The sequence below is a fragment of the Melospiza melodia genome, unplaced genomic scaffold (assembly GCF_035770615.1).
Source record: "Melospiza melodia melodia isolate bMelMel2 unplaced genomic scaffold, bMelMel2.pri scaffold_18, whole genome shotgun sequence".
Classification (NCBI taxonomy): Eukaryota; Metazoa; Chordata; class Aves; order Passeriformes; family Passerellidae; genus Melospiza; species Melospiza melodia.
Window position 1 is genome coordinate 2212089 of NW_026948525.1, and position 13524 is coordinate 2225612.

The following is a 13524-nucleotide window of genomic DNA, read 5'->3' on the forward strand; positions in this document are numbered from 1 at the left end:
AAATGCAGCCCAGCCCCTTCCAGCTCCTGTGACCTCTGAGGAGCAGTTGGAATGCAAGGGCATTGACCTCCTGCTGAATTCCCAAACACAACACACACTGATTCCCTGGGCTGCAAAAAGGCATGAGCACTACTAAGCTCAAAGTGATCTGTAAGGCCATACTGGCTGGCCTGGAACCACAACAGTTCCTTCTGCACCAAGGTCCCTGCACAGAATGATGTGTTCTCATGCAAAACTACTGCATTCTCCAGAAGTGATACCTTGGAAATTAAAATTCTAGCAGACCCAGTCCCAGTGCTATAAAAGGGCAGAAAATAATGATGAAAAGAACTTTAGCTGGGAGAAGAAGAAAATGAACAGCCTCTTCCTCCAAGCAAACAAACAAAAAAAAAAAAAAAAAAAAACAAAAAAAAACAAGAAAAAAAAGGGGGAAAAGTCATTTCCAAAAGTGGCTCAAATATTTGGATGCACTGAGGAGATGCTGAAGGCCCCTCACGAGGCTCCTGCTCCTGTTGTCCAAGCTAAAGCTTTCTCATCCTGACCAAACAAGCTCCCTTCTCAAACTTCTCAACATCCCTAGGATACTTTAACCCCCTATCCCACTGCCTAAGTATAACCAACTTCCTCAAAGGAGGACAGAACATCACATCCCACCTAATTGACCTCTCCTGATACAAAATAGTAGGTCCAGAGGGGCTGGCCAGCCTACAGCTTACAGCAACGAAAACTGCCACCACCCTCCACTCAGGCCTAATCAAAGCTTGCTTAGGATCATTCACCTTATCCATTCTCATCATCCTCGTAGCCACATACAGAAATAACCAATGGCCCTCAACCTTCGTAAAAACCACCAAATCCTCAAAATCATCAACAACGCCCTAATCGACCTCCCAGCGCCATCAAACATCTCAACATGATGAAACTTCGGGTCTCTAGGTAGGCGTTTGCTTAATTACTCAATTCGTCACAGGTCTTCTGCTAGCTATGCACTACACAGCAGATACCAATCTAGCCTTCTCCTCTGTCGCTCACATATGCCGAGACGTACAATTCGGCTGACTCATCCGCAACCTCCACGCAAACGGAGCCTCCTTCTTCTTCATTTGCATCTACCCGCACATCAGCCGAGGACTCTACTACGGCTCATACCTAAACAAAGAAACTTGAAACATTGGAGTCATCCTCCTCCTAACCCTCATAGCAACCGCCTTCGTAGGATATATCCTACCATGAGGCCAAATATCATTCTGAAGAGCTACTGTAATCACAAACCTATTGTCAGCCATCCCTTACATCGGGCAAACACTAGTCAAATGAGCCTGAGGAGGGTTCTCTGTCGACAACCCCACACTGACCCGATTCTTCGCTCTCCACTTCCTCCTTCCCTTCGTCATCGTAGGCCTTACTCTCGTCCATCTCACCTTTCTCCCCGAAACAGCCTCAAACAACCTGCTAGGCATTCCCACAGACTGTGACTAGATACCCTTCCACTCATACTACACCATCAAAGACATCCTAGGATTCGTACTAATGCTCTTCCTGCTCGTCTCACTAGCCCTATTCTCCCTCAACCTCCTAGGTGACCCAGAAAACTTCACCCCAGCCAACCCACTAGTCACCCCTCCTCACATCAATCCCGAGTGATATTTCCTATTTGCTTACACCATCCTCTGATCCATCCCAAACAAACTAGGAGGCGTACTAGCTCTAGCCACCTCAATCCTCGTCGTATTCCTCACCCCACTACTACATACATCAAAACTACAATCAATACCCTTCCGCCCCCTATCACAAATCCTGTTCTGAACCCTAGTCGCCAACATCCTCATCCTAACCTGAGTAGGCAGCCAGACAGTAGGACACCCCTTCATCATCATTGGCCAACTAGCCTCATTCACATACTTCACAATCATTCTAATTCTGTTCCCTCTGATTGAGGCAATTGTCGGTGGGCTGTTGCACACTCACAGGAGCCTTGCTTTTTCCACTGTGTGAGCGCAGCCTGCAAACTTGCAGGGCAGTGTTAAAATGATTGAGTGAATTGCTCCTTTGCTTTTCGCTGCCTATGGCATTACTTATGGTGCCTATTTTATGACACATTTCACAAGTAAGTAGATGTTTCCTCTCTACTTAGGTTAGGGTGTATCCTTACCTGGCTTTTGTATGTCTTCCTGCTCTTTCTTAGTGACTGAGTTTCTGATTTTGAAACAGAAAGAGCATTAGGATGCCACTGGTTTGGTAAAGCTCCTGTCAAGGCGTTCAGCTAAAAAGGGGGTGTCTGTAGCCACAGGGGCAGCTAGGTATATACATGCAAGTATCCGCGCTCCAGTGTAGGTGCCCTGGACACCCCAGTCAGGCAGATAGGAGTGGGCTCTGACACTCAGGGCTTCTGTGCACCAAGGCAACCTTCTGATGTCACTACGAGAAGGTGGCAACCTTTAAGTTTTTAAAGGTTTATTAAACCTTAAGAAAAGACTGTATAAGGAAAGATTGCAGCACTGCGAAGTCTCCATGATTAGCAGCCACATGCTCATCTACAAAAGGGATACTCTGCTTTCTTTACCCTTAGCCCCTCCCAATGTTTTGTCAGTCAATTCTTTCTCTGCCGTTCAGTGGTGGAGATTACTTTCTTGCATCTTGATTGGAGGTCAATTGTTGTTACACCCTGCCTGCTGGTCACAAGCCAGCCCTCCCCAAATGCCCTAACTACCAAGACTAATACAAGGGGGATAAGAAAGAGGACTATGGGAGGACATATTACAATAACAGCACTTTACATTTGAAGATAATATCTATCCACATAATATCTATCTCTTAATTGTGAGAGCCAACTATTACATTATTCACCTGTAATGCACAGAAGCAGGAGAGAAGGCACTGGCTTGGCATAACAGCTGAAATATTTTCTAACAAATCTCCCCACATATTTGCACCTTTATTGGACATGGCCAGGACTCCTGTGGATGTACATCTCTGCCTTTCTTCCCCTTTGGAAGCAGTCAAACTGGCAACTTGTGGGGAAACCAAGGGCTTTGTGGGGGCTGCATTGCTCTGCACACACCCAGGCCACCCGTGGCACAGAGCTTTGGTGCCTAAAAAGATCAACCAGAGGAAAACAGCTGGAGGAGGTTTCATTTGGACCTTTCTTAGCCGCTAACAGAAGTTGTCCAAATGAAAGTGACCAAGCAAGGCCTGATCCCTGCTGCCAGCTCAGGGTTAGAAAGGAGGCATTACTTGATTTCAGTGCTGGGTGCACAGGGAATCACTTCCCTAAGCCCTGCACACCCAGCAATCTCACCTAGTAGTTTGTATCCATGGAACTAAGACATATTCAATACTTTGCTGAAATTTACTGGCTAAACATTACCTCCAATTTTTTGACATATTTCAATCACTTCTCAGAATTTATTGACATCAGAGTAGGAGTGTCCTGTAGCTCCCTGCTGGTCATTGTCACAGGTTCAGGTGACCCATGCACAAAATAACCCAGGACAAAACTGGGCTTGCAAAGCAAATTCATTCTATTAGTTGCAGTAGCATATAATACATACTGATCTCTGGATTCCCAAAAATCCACTGAACAGGAGAAGGAGTTGGAGCGTGGTGCTCGGCAGCAGGGGCAGGTAGGCAGTGCACTTCCAGGACATCCCCTGGATCAAAACGCTGTGCATCTCGTCCTTCTCAACCCTTCAGCCCAGAACTAGGCCTTGTATCTCCTGCTTAGGAGTGGAATTTTACAGCAGGAGTTAGAGCAGCAGCTCACACATGCCTGGCGTGTGAGATGAGGCCATGAGGGCTCAGGATGACTCCATGACTCCCTGCCACCAAGGGCTGCATTGTGCATTGTTCTCCTTTCAAAGCTTGACTGCTCACCCATTGACCAATCCATTGTTTCTCTTTCAAGGGTCATGGTCCCACCTGCTAAACAAGACACTTTTCTTCATTGTCTTGTCAACCTGCTCAAACATGGATCAAATATGTCAGGGCCTGGGACATGACTCCAGTTCCTGACACAGTCATTTGGGAAATATTCCCATTCCTCAAACTCTCCTTTGGTGGTCAAGAGCCTCCTAAAACACTTTCTTCCTTTTGAATGCATTCCAGCTACCTTCTTAGCAGGACCACTCTCCTTATTCTCAAGGCCAAGATAGCCACTTGCACACAGTAAGCACTGCAGTGGGGGAATACATGGTTCAGCACTCCTGTTAAAGCTAAAGGAATTCAAAAGACTATGCCCTGTTTGTTAGACTAAATGCCTCTCCTTCCTATTCTGAGAATCAAACACCACTGTTTCATCAATACACCCTGCAGGTGCTCTTGCTGAGTGAAGCCACATTGCTGTGTCAATAAAGCAGCTGGGACTCAGTTTCTTCATGCAGGAAAAGCCAATTCTTTATTCACTTAACTCATTTTTATACTGTTTTCACAGACTTGTGTTCAACTTCAACTGGCTGGTAGTTTCCTTGCCACACAATTTATTGCTTAGAAGGTGTATTAGTGTGTACATGTTAAGACTCTCTCTTTTTAAGACTCACTGTTACTCAGGTGATAACATTTTTCTTTCGTGGATGCTCATGGGACAGGTTTCTTGTTTATTACAGATGCAAACAGTTTTCTTAGCACAATAGCTTGTGCTAACTGCACTCATGACTATTCCCATGGGAAGTTAGCTGGCTGCACGTAGAAGATGGAACAGGCCAGCTGGGAATTTACCACAGTGTGGTAAATAGGTATGATTCGTGCTGATAACAATTGAAACAAGAATCAATATTGATACAGTAATTAATATTTGTAAATATTAAAACAGGTAAAATTAGTAATGCCGAAGAAAAAGGGAGAGGAGGGGCACCATGCCCCCCCCCCCCCCCGCAGATGTTCAGGAACAGGAGGAAAGCAAGAGATAATGGTTGCTAAAAATTAACAAAGAAGGAACTCTCTGGTTGTGTCCCAGTAAAATGCTAATTCTAAGGGTTTTATTGCCTTGATACTCTGTCGAAGGAAGGAGACCAGGACACCAGATGGTTCATCACAGGTCCAGTTTATTGAAGAAAGCATCAAACACTTATACAGCAAATAATAAGTTTATGAATATTCTGTAAGCCAAGCAATCTATTGGTTAAACTATACCATCAGCTCTTCCTCATTCCTTTGGGCCTACGTTCTCTACTTCTCACGTCTCGTTGTCCATTTCTTTATCATACTCAGCTAGGCCCAAGGACACGTTATCTTGCAGGTGCAAGATTTGGAATTAGCCACGGTCTTATACTTTTCCATTCTCTAGTCAGCTAAATTCCCAACAGACACCTGCCTGCAAAAAGGCCTCTGCCCTAGTTAGGACATCTTTACCAAAATAATTCGGCTGTGTCCTCCCTCCTCAAGCCACTCTTTGACAAAACTCTCCACAATACTCAGATGTAGTAATTATGTTAGTTTTGGCTTACATTGTATTGGCTTGGTGTAACCCAAAGGTTAATTAAAGGACACAGAGGAGGACTACAAAATCTTCATCAGATGACCCTCAAAGACTTGTGCGACCACCAACCAAGTGGTGGCATATGGATGGTAAAGGTGATGATGAGGGCAGAGGTAGAAGTGTGAAGAATCAAAAATGGGAGGAGACGGCATTGACACATGGTATATAAGGATGAATATTCACTTGGCAAGCTTGTATGTGATGTGGCAAGGGTCCCAGAGGCCTGCACTCCGTACCCCGCAGTTATCTGTTGCTTATGCGCTATTATTAGAAACAAATTATCCCTTATTTTAATCAAATTCTATTTTATCCAATTTTATATTTTTATATTTTAAATATTCAATTAAAATTGCTACTACTTTTAATATTGTTTGGGGGTTTTTTTATGATGGGATAATTGGGCAAACATAACAATAGGTAGGCCTGATTTTATAAGGCCTTTCTTTTCTAATAACCCTACCTGTGTGCAACACATTATGACTTTCTTTCAGAAATTAATGAAGAAAACGCAAATTGCCTGCTGAAACCCTTCTGCCCCCTTCCAAATCAGTTTACTCCTCAAGCACATGCCTCAGGCACATCCCTGATGTGCCTCTCTCCCAGCAGCTCAGAGCTGCATTGCACAGGGCTTGCTGTGTGCCAGAGACCACAAAGCAGGCTGGCCTGGTGGGCCTGAATATTTCTGCCAAACACTCTGCATCTCACACCTTTGCTCTGGCTCAGTGCAGAACTGCAGGATTGCAGGCGCTTCCTCCCAGACCTGCGTGTGGTGGTTTGACCAGGAAGAAGTGGGAATTCTGGGATGTTGTGGTCAAACCAATGGGTGCTTGGATTTTGATATTGGCACCTGGGATAACCAGTGGGTTTTAGGACACACCTCCGAGAACACACAGGGGTTAAAAGCAGAGCTTCGGCCCCGGGAGTCTCTCTTGGGACTTCGAGGGACGCAGGTCGGAGCTCTCCCCTGTCCAGCCGCTGCTGCTGGGCGGGGGAGGGGCAGCCATGCGGTAGGCCTGGGCCTGGACAGAGATGGGAGTGAGGAGGCCTTGGAGGATGGAAGGGTGGAGAGCAACAAGAGACATCAGGCAGCCATTCCCCCCCCCCCCCCCCCCCCCTTGGAGACAGACAGAGAGACAGAGAGAGTGCAGCCTGTGTTATCTTGAAATTCAGTAAATACGTGCTGGCAGCAGGCAGCCCAGCTGAGGAGATGGGGGGGGGGTGCAGCCAGGAGTCCAGCCGCCTGGAGGAGTTTTTTAACCCTTTTTTGGACAATGAAGGCCTTACAGAACATTAACCCTTCCTAGACGAGTGATAAGAGAGGAGGAGGATGAAGGAAATGAACGAGTGATGGAGGTCTGGACCAGAGAGAGAGAGAGTGAGAGATGTTGAAAGAATGGAGAAGATGGAGTGGCATTTAATGCTGGACTCTTTTGTGTAGTCATGGACAGAGCTATGTTTCCGTGAGATACAGAGACTGAGTCCAGGGGGAGAAATGTCCCAGAGCCAAAGAAGAGTCAGTGTGTGGACCCCTCGGCCCCAGGGGGTATATAAAATATGGGGGGGACGGATGTCCCAGAGGATGAGAAGGTGAGATACTGTGCTTTTCTGGAACTGGACAAAGCATCCTTAAAAAGACAACCCTGGAAGCAGCCCTGATCCCTGTTCGGTGGTGAGAGCACCGGAACAAGGACGGAAAAGGCCACCACGACACATGGAAGGACTCCCTCTCCTCTTGAGGAGCTGAAAGTTTGACCAATCTAAAGGGTGGTGCCAGACGGAGTGTGAATAATTTTGGGAGTGTGGATAATTTTGGGAGATGAATTGTACGGGGATCTGGAGGAGGAGGGGGAAGTGTTTCTGTGTAGTTTTCATTCTCCTTGTGATTTCTTTTTTTTTTTTTCCCTTTGTGTATGTGTAGTTTAGTGTTTGTTTGTAGTTTAGTAATTGTTTGTATGTAGCTTAGTTAATAAACTTTTCTGTAGGTTGAAGTTGGAGCCTGCTTTGTTTATTCCTGGTCACATCTCACAGCAGACACCGGGGAGAAGGTGTCCTCATGGGGGCTCTGGCTTTGCCAGGCCCAAACCATAACACTGCGTGAGGCGCTGGCTCCTGCAGATGGGCCCTGCCAAGCTCTCCCTGCCTCACGCTGGCCTCGCTTCCCCTGGCACAAGTGCTGGGCCTGAAGGAGCTGCCCTGTGCTCCAGCCTGCTGAGCAGCCCGGCTCCCTGCCCCGGTGCCCAGAGTGCTGCACACACTGCTGGCCTTTGCCAGGAGTTGCAGGGCAGCCGGCAGAAGAGGAGGAATCCTCAGGCAGCCCAGTGGCCCACGGCTGCCCTTGGCCTTTCTCTGCTCCTGGGCACACTCCAGACGGCCATGGCCTCCAGGCCGGGCTGTGCCCAGCACGGCTGCGCTTCCCCTCGGCAGCAGCCAGCTGCCACCTGGGCTCTGAGAGCGGAGGATTCGCCCGCTCCCAGCAAGAGGCACCCAGGGCCCGGCTGCTGCCTCTTGCAGCTCCAAAGGCCTCCTTCCAGCCTGCCTCTGCCGGGGCTCAGGCTGCTCCGGCCTCTGCCGGGGCTCTGCTGGGGCTCCAGCCCGGGCAAGGCCGGGCCCGCTCTCACCTCACAGGCACTGACAGCTCTGCACCACAGGAAACCTTCCCGAGCACCCTCTCTGATCTTTCTGCTTTCTCACTTGAGCAAGGCTCTCCTCCAGCCAAAGAGATTATTGCATTTAGGGATCCAAATCCAAGCGGCAGGAGCCCAAATGCTCTCCAGTCACAGCTGAAGGCCTGCATCTGCACAGGGTGTTTGGGCTGCCTCATTCTTCTTTTGGTTTTGCTTTCAAATGCCATTGCCCTTTCTGCCTCAAATAGAAGTACCAAAGCTGGCCAAAAACAGACCAGTGGGCCATATTCAAAAGGCAGTGTGGTCTGGAGAGGATGAATGAAGAACATCCTTCCCCACTTTCACACCATGCCAAAGACACTGTGTCACTTTCCACCTTTAAGAAACAACAGACAATTCAGAAAGAAATTTTTGAGCTTATTCGCAGAGTGAGAAGGAAGGGAATCTTCAAGGTGAGGTGTGGTTTCAGAAAATTTAATCATTTCCAATCCTACTCTGCAGTCCTATTAGACAATCCTACTCTAACCCTAATCCTAAACCTATCCCGAATCCTAATCCTAATCCTAATCCTAATCCTAATCCTAATCCTAATCCTAATCCTAGTCCTAACCTACAATCCTACTCTAAACTGGTTGAGGAATAAATGGTCCTGATGTGATTGTCACGTTCTTGTCTCCCTCGTCTTCTTCACTGAAACAATCAGTGGCACCAGGCTGGACGCAGGCTCAGCAAATGTTACAAATGGATGCTGCCCAAAGGGAAAAAAACAAATCAACAAAAAACAATGGACCATGACTTTCCAAGCTCAGTGCTTCACAGGATTCCTCTGGCTGCTAGAAGGATACAGGAAGAGGAACAATGGGACCATCTACACCTCCAACTTTATGTGCAGGAATTTGCCATCACAGGCAAACCTGGTCCAGAATCCCACTCATCCATTTATCCAGGTGTCTTCATCTTGCTGAGATTTTTGCCTTGCCAGTGCTCTAGAAATTGTGCTTTCTTTGTCCTTGGAGTTTCTACTTTTCAGGAAACTCCAAAGCCTCACACTGGTCCCTCTCTTTGAAAGACAGGCACTGTGCTGATTTCCACAGGGAGACAGAGCAGTGTCTACCATTCCATGCCCTGCCCCTTGTGTGCTGGATGGCACCTTCCTTCCTAGCAGGGCCAGCCCAGTGGCACTGGGCCCTGCAGTTCCCTCTCTGCCACACAACCTGGCAGTAACCCTGGCACAGTTCCCATCTGCTTGAGCGTGCCAGGCAGCAGATGGGGCTGGGACAAGTCCCTCCCAGCTGTCCCTGTTTGTGTGGCAGAAACCTCTGAGGGTGGGCTGGGGGGCACAAACCAGGGCCCCTCAGAGTGAGCCCCCCACAGCCTCTCCTGCCCACAGCCAAATCTCTGACTGCTCAGCTGGGACTGGCTTCCTTGGGTTCCTCCACCACCATTTCATGTCTCTGAACCCCGCATTGCTCTATTTCAATTCTTTTGCCATTAGATAAAACTGAAAACCCCACCAAATTACAAAAGAAGGTGACAGAAACATCCAGAGGACCTCTCTGACTCAGGAAATGGAGACGGAGCTGGAGTTATTCAGTTTTGTGAAGAACGGGCCCCAGGGAGACTTTATTGCCACTTTCCAAGACTTCAGAGTGGCTTTGAAGAAAGTGGGTGACATCTTTTTTAACAGGGCCAGATACAATAGGATGGGGGTGAATATTTTTAAACACAAATAGGATCTAATCAGAACTTGTTTACTCGGAGCATGGTGTGACCCTGGCACAGCTTGCCCCAAGAGCTTGTAGGAGCCCCATCCCTGCAACCATTCCAGCTCCGGTGGCAAAGGGCTCTGAGCAACCTGATCTCTTTAAAGATGCCCCTGCTCATTGCAGGACACTTGCACCAGAGGACCTTTACAGGACCCTGCCAGCCCAGCCCAGTCTCGGATTCCTCACCATTTTCATTTGAAGAGCAGCAAGAGTGGAGGTGAGGAGGAAGGGGGCTCATCTGCTGCCTTGGACTTGAGTGGAGGAGGAGCCCATCCCTCAGAGCCTGTTTCACCTGCAGCCCCTTCACATTTTACCTGCAGGAGCTCCTTGGCAGACCAGCACCGCGCCTCGTCTCTCTGCAGGCAGCAGCTCAGGAAGTCATGCAGGCAAGATGAAAATAGGTTGGGCTGCTGCAGCTTTTGTCTTCCTCCTGTGGCTATCAGGAGTTGGGGCTGGGGAAAAAGGAGACACCAGGCTCCACCTGCTTTCTTTCCCATCTGTCACTGCTCTCCCAGATCCCATTGATTAAGCTCCACTCTGCAGTGGCAGTTTCTGCCCTGGCAGAGACCCAGAGATGACTTTCCTTTACCGACCAAAAACCCAAACCCCGATGCAATCACAGCCTCTCCAACATCCCACAGATCTTGCCTTGGCAGCTGATTTCATTGACTGACCTGGTTAGTGGGAACTACATCAGCACAAGCGCATTTCCTTCCCTGAGGATTCATACCAGCTTGAGAGGCTTTTTGGAAGAAGGACTTTGCTATACTAACTCTACTCTATCCAAGGGTTAGTACATGAAAAGTATCTCTGCAGTGCTTCTTGTCCCTTAAGCACAGCTGCCATAAAACAAAATGAATCAATCTTTTTGCTTTGTTCTTGAAAAGAATGGGAATTGGAAGAAAAGAAAGGAAATGCACCAGGTATTCCTCAGGTAGGGAAACAAATCTTTGGAATCTCATCTTCAACACAGACACATTATGATCCATGCACAAATGTACTGGCATGAAAACGCCTGCTTGGACATACAGGAGCCACCTGCAGCTCTGTCTCTCAGCAGTCTGAAAATTTCTGCTTTCCTTACATGGAAAAGAAAAACCTTTCATGGTCAAATCAGAAGGAGAGGTTCCATCCCTACGGTCACCCTCTGCTCCTTTGGCTACTCTAGTCAATGCATGAATGCTAGGCCCATCCCAGAAAGTGCCAGGAAACAAATGGGAGGTTCTGGCAGGCTCTCCACGTCACCAGGCTCTGGCTTGGTGATGGGCAGAATGTGACTTGGGCTAGGAGAGAAACATGGTCACTGAGTGTTTCAGCAGCACTGCACAAGAAGCAGAAGAGACTCTGTGGCCTTTACACCCTCATGCCCAGGTTTCAGGCACGTTTCCCAGTGAGAAGAAACTGCACAGGGAGTTAAGTTCCTCCCTAAAAACCAGTGCCTTAGCAACTTTCTTGTGTTTGGGCTTCTTTTTTTCATTTCTGGAAATGTAACACCAGTTCTGAGAGGCTTGCCTTGTGGTTTGAGGGGCATCTTCACAGACAGACAAGTGGGAACAACTTGAAACCCAAAGCAAATGTTGCCTGAGAAGAGCTGGGGAGTGTTTGCCTGTGGTGAGGCTTGAGCTGTCTGGCAATCCCCTTCCATGATGTGCAGAAACATCCAGCTGCTCCCCAGAACTCAGTCCCTCTGGGCACGCACGCCTCTGGAAACACCTGAGGATTCCAGCCTTTCTCCTGCTCAAGAGCATCTAACCTAAGCTGAGCTCCAGTTTCTTCAGCAAGGCCAAGGATGCTCACTTCCATGCAGCTGACAGTGTCCATGGAGCTCAGCAGGTCTTTCTGATACTCCTTAGACCAAGGAATTACAGTGTAGATTGGCAAGACATCAGTTGATCATTATCCAGTGTGGAACCAAGCCGTTACACACTGACAAGTCAGGGGGAGAGAGCTCATTCTGCTTTTGCAAGATGGTATTTAGAAACATAAGGCACACCTTTGGAACTATTCAAACCTCAACTTGCAGAATCTATCTCAAATAGACAAAAATAACAGTGGCAAGAGGTCTTGGAGTCTCCATAAAAATGCCCACCACTGTCATGATAACTCTGTGCTCTTGGCACTGAAATAGATGGTGACCAAAGAGACTTTGCTATTATCCTCTTCAACCCAAAGGAGAATTTCAAAGCCAGAAATGGCAATGCACTCCCCTTGTGTACAAATAATTGATGCGGCTTTCTGTCCTTTTCCCACATCACCAGAGGTGACGAAGAGGGTTTTATCCTGACTCTCAGCTGAGCTCAGCCACTGGCCATGGTTGGGAGCTGGAGCCCTCCCTGTCATTATAACAGTGCAGGCCAGGGATGGCCCTGCTCCTGAGGTAAAGAAACACAGCACCGGTGTCAACTGCCCACGGTGGATCCCAGCCCAGGCACCTGCCTGCGAGCTCATCAACTTGTTAAAGTACCCAGAAACAGCCAAGGGTTTGGCAAACAATTCTAACTGCAGTCGGAGAAAAACACATCCTACACTTATCCAGGCCACTCACACACATGACTGAACAATGTACAGATGACTTGAAAGCCTGAAAGTTTCAACGACCACAGGATTTGGAAAAGATGCTACAGAGTGGAAGAGAAGAGCTGTGTTTAAAAAATGAAAAAGCAAGCAGAACTGCTTGGGCATTGCTTTGGTAGTAGGTTTTTTTTTTCTCTTTTCCTTTTTTGTTTACTTTTCTTTTTCCTTTTTTCCTATGTTTTCTATAAAATTGAAACTGGGAAGGTCTAACTTCTATTTCTCAGGATATTTATCACATGTCTACCCTGTCCACTGAAAAATTCTTTTCCTTCAGAAACAGAGTTACAACATTGTTCAAAAAACAAGTGGGAAATGTCAGGCATGGCTGGAGGCCAAAATGGCAGGTTTCTGAACTGGTTAGGTTTCTGAACTGCCACTTCCCTTTCTGATACAACCAAAGCTACAGCAGATGCTGATGTGCTGCAGGGGCATTTTTAGAAGGAGACCTTGGTGGAAGTGGTGCCAGCAGATGGCAATGGGATTTTGTCCAATGGCACACAGAACATGGGACAGGTGAGAAAGACAGTGGGATCAGTGAGTATTTGCACCTTACCAAGACAGGAGTTGCATTCCAGGAAGGAACTTCTCGTTCCACCATTTTGATGCCCACGATTCCCAAAGACCATATGTCCACTTTGGGGCCACATGGTTGGCCTGTCACCACTTCAGGCGCCAGCCACCCAGCAGCGCCGGCCACGGAGCTCCGTCTGCCCTGCTCAGGGCTGAGCTGAGCAAAGAGGCCAAAGTCAGCTGTGGAGAAAACAACAAACCATGAAAGCCAGCTCCAATTAGGAAACCAAGCAAAAGAATTCCCCACTCTCAGGCTAAGAATATGCTGTTGGATCTCCTGGAGAACTGTCCATGCTCAATTTCCTTGGGGCTTTAGCCAAGGGAGTATGGAATTGGCCACTTCCAAAAAATCCCAGGCTTCTTAACGCTGCTCACAGCAGTGGACTTCATTCCCCTGAAGCTTTAGATTGTAGCTCCCTCTGTCTGGAAGGGACACACACAGAACAAGGCCACTCTTGACTGCTTGTGGTTCCTTATACCTCTGTGCACGTTGCAACTGTGCCCTCAGCTCGCAGCA

The 13524-nt window shown here is 47.9% G+C and overlaps 1 protein-coding gene across 1 annotated transcript; it reads right to left on the reverse strand.

Moving 5' to 3' along the window:
- Positions 1-8618: 8618 nt before the first annotated feature.
- LOC134433431 (serine/threonine-protein kinase PAK 3-like) lies at positions 8619-13086 on the reverse strand. Its single transcript, XM_063182278.1, has 3 exons — positions 12991-13086; positions 10178-10315; positions 8619-8845 (listed from the first exon to the last, which is right to left on the reverse strand). The coding sequence occupies exons 1-3, from the start codon at positions 13033-13035 to the stop codon at positions 8759-8761; spliced, it is 270 nt and encodes an 89-aa protein (XP_063038348.1). The 5' UTR covers positions 13036-13086; the 3' UTR covers positions 8619-8758.
- Positions 13087-13524: the final 438 nt, after the last annotated feature.

What these genes read in the sequence shown, in the direction of transcription:
- LOC134433431 (XM_063182278.1), bottom strand. Translation starts at nt 13,035, where the DNA reads ATGGTGGAACGAGAAGTTCCTTCCTGGAATGCAACTCCTGTCTTG. An exon ending in GGAATGCAACTCCTGTCTTG is followed by an intron (nt 10,316 to 12,990) that starts GTAAGGTGCAAA and finishes CTTTTTCCCCAG; the next exon opens with CCCCAACTCCTGATAGCCAC. An exon ending in CTGCCAAGGAGCTCCTGCAG is followed by an intron (nt 8,846 to 10,177) that starts GTAAAATGTGAA and finishes CCCTTTGGGCAG; the next exon opens with CATCCATTTGTAACATTTGC.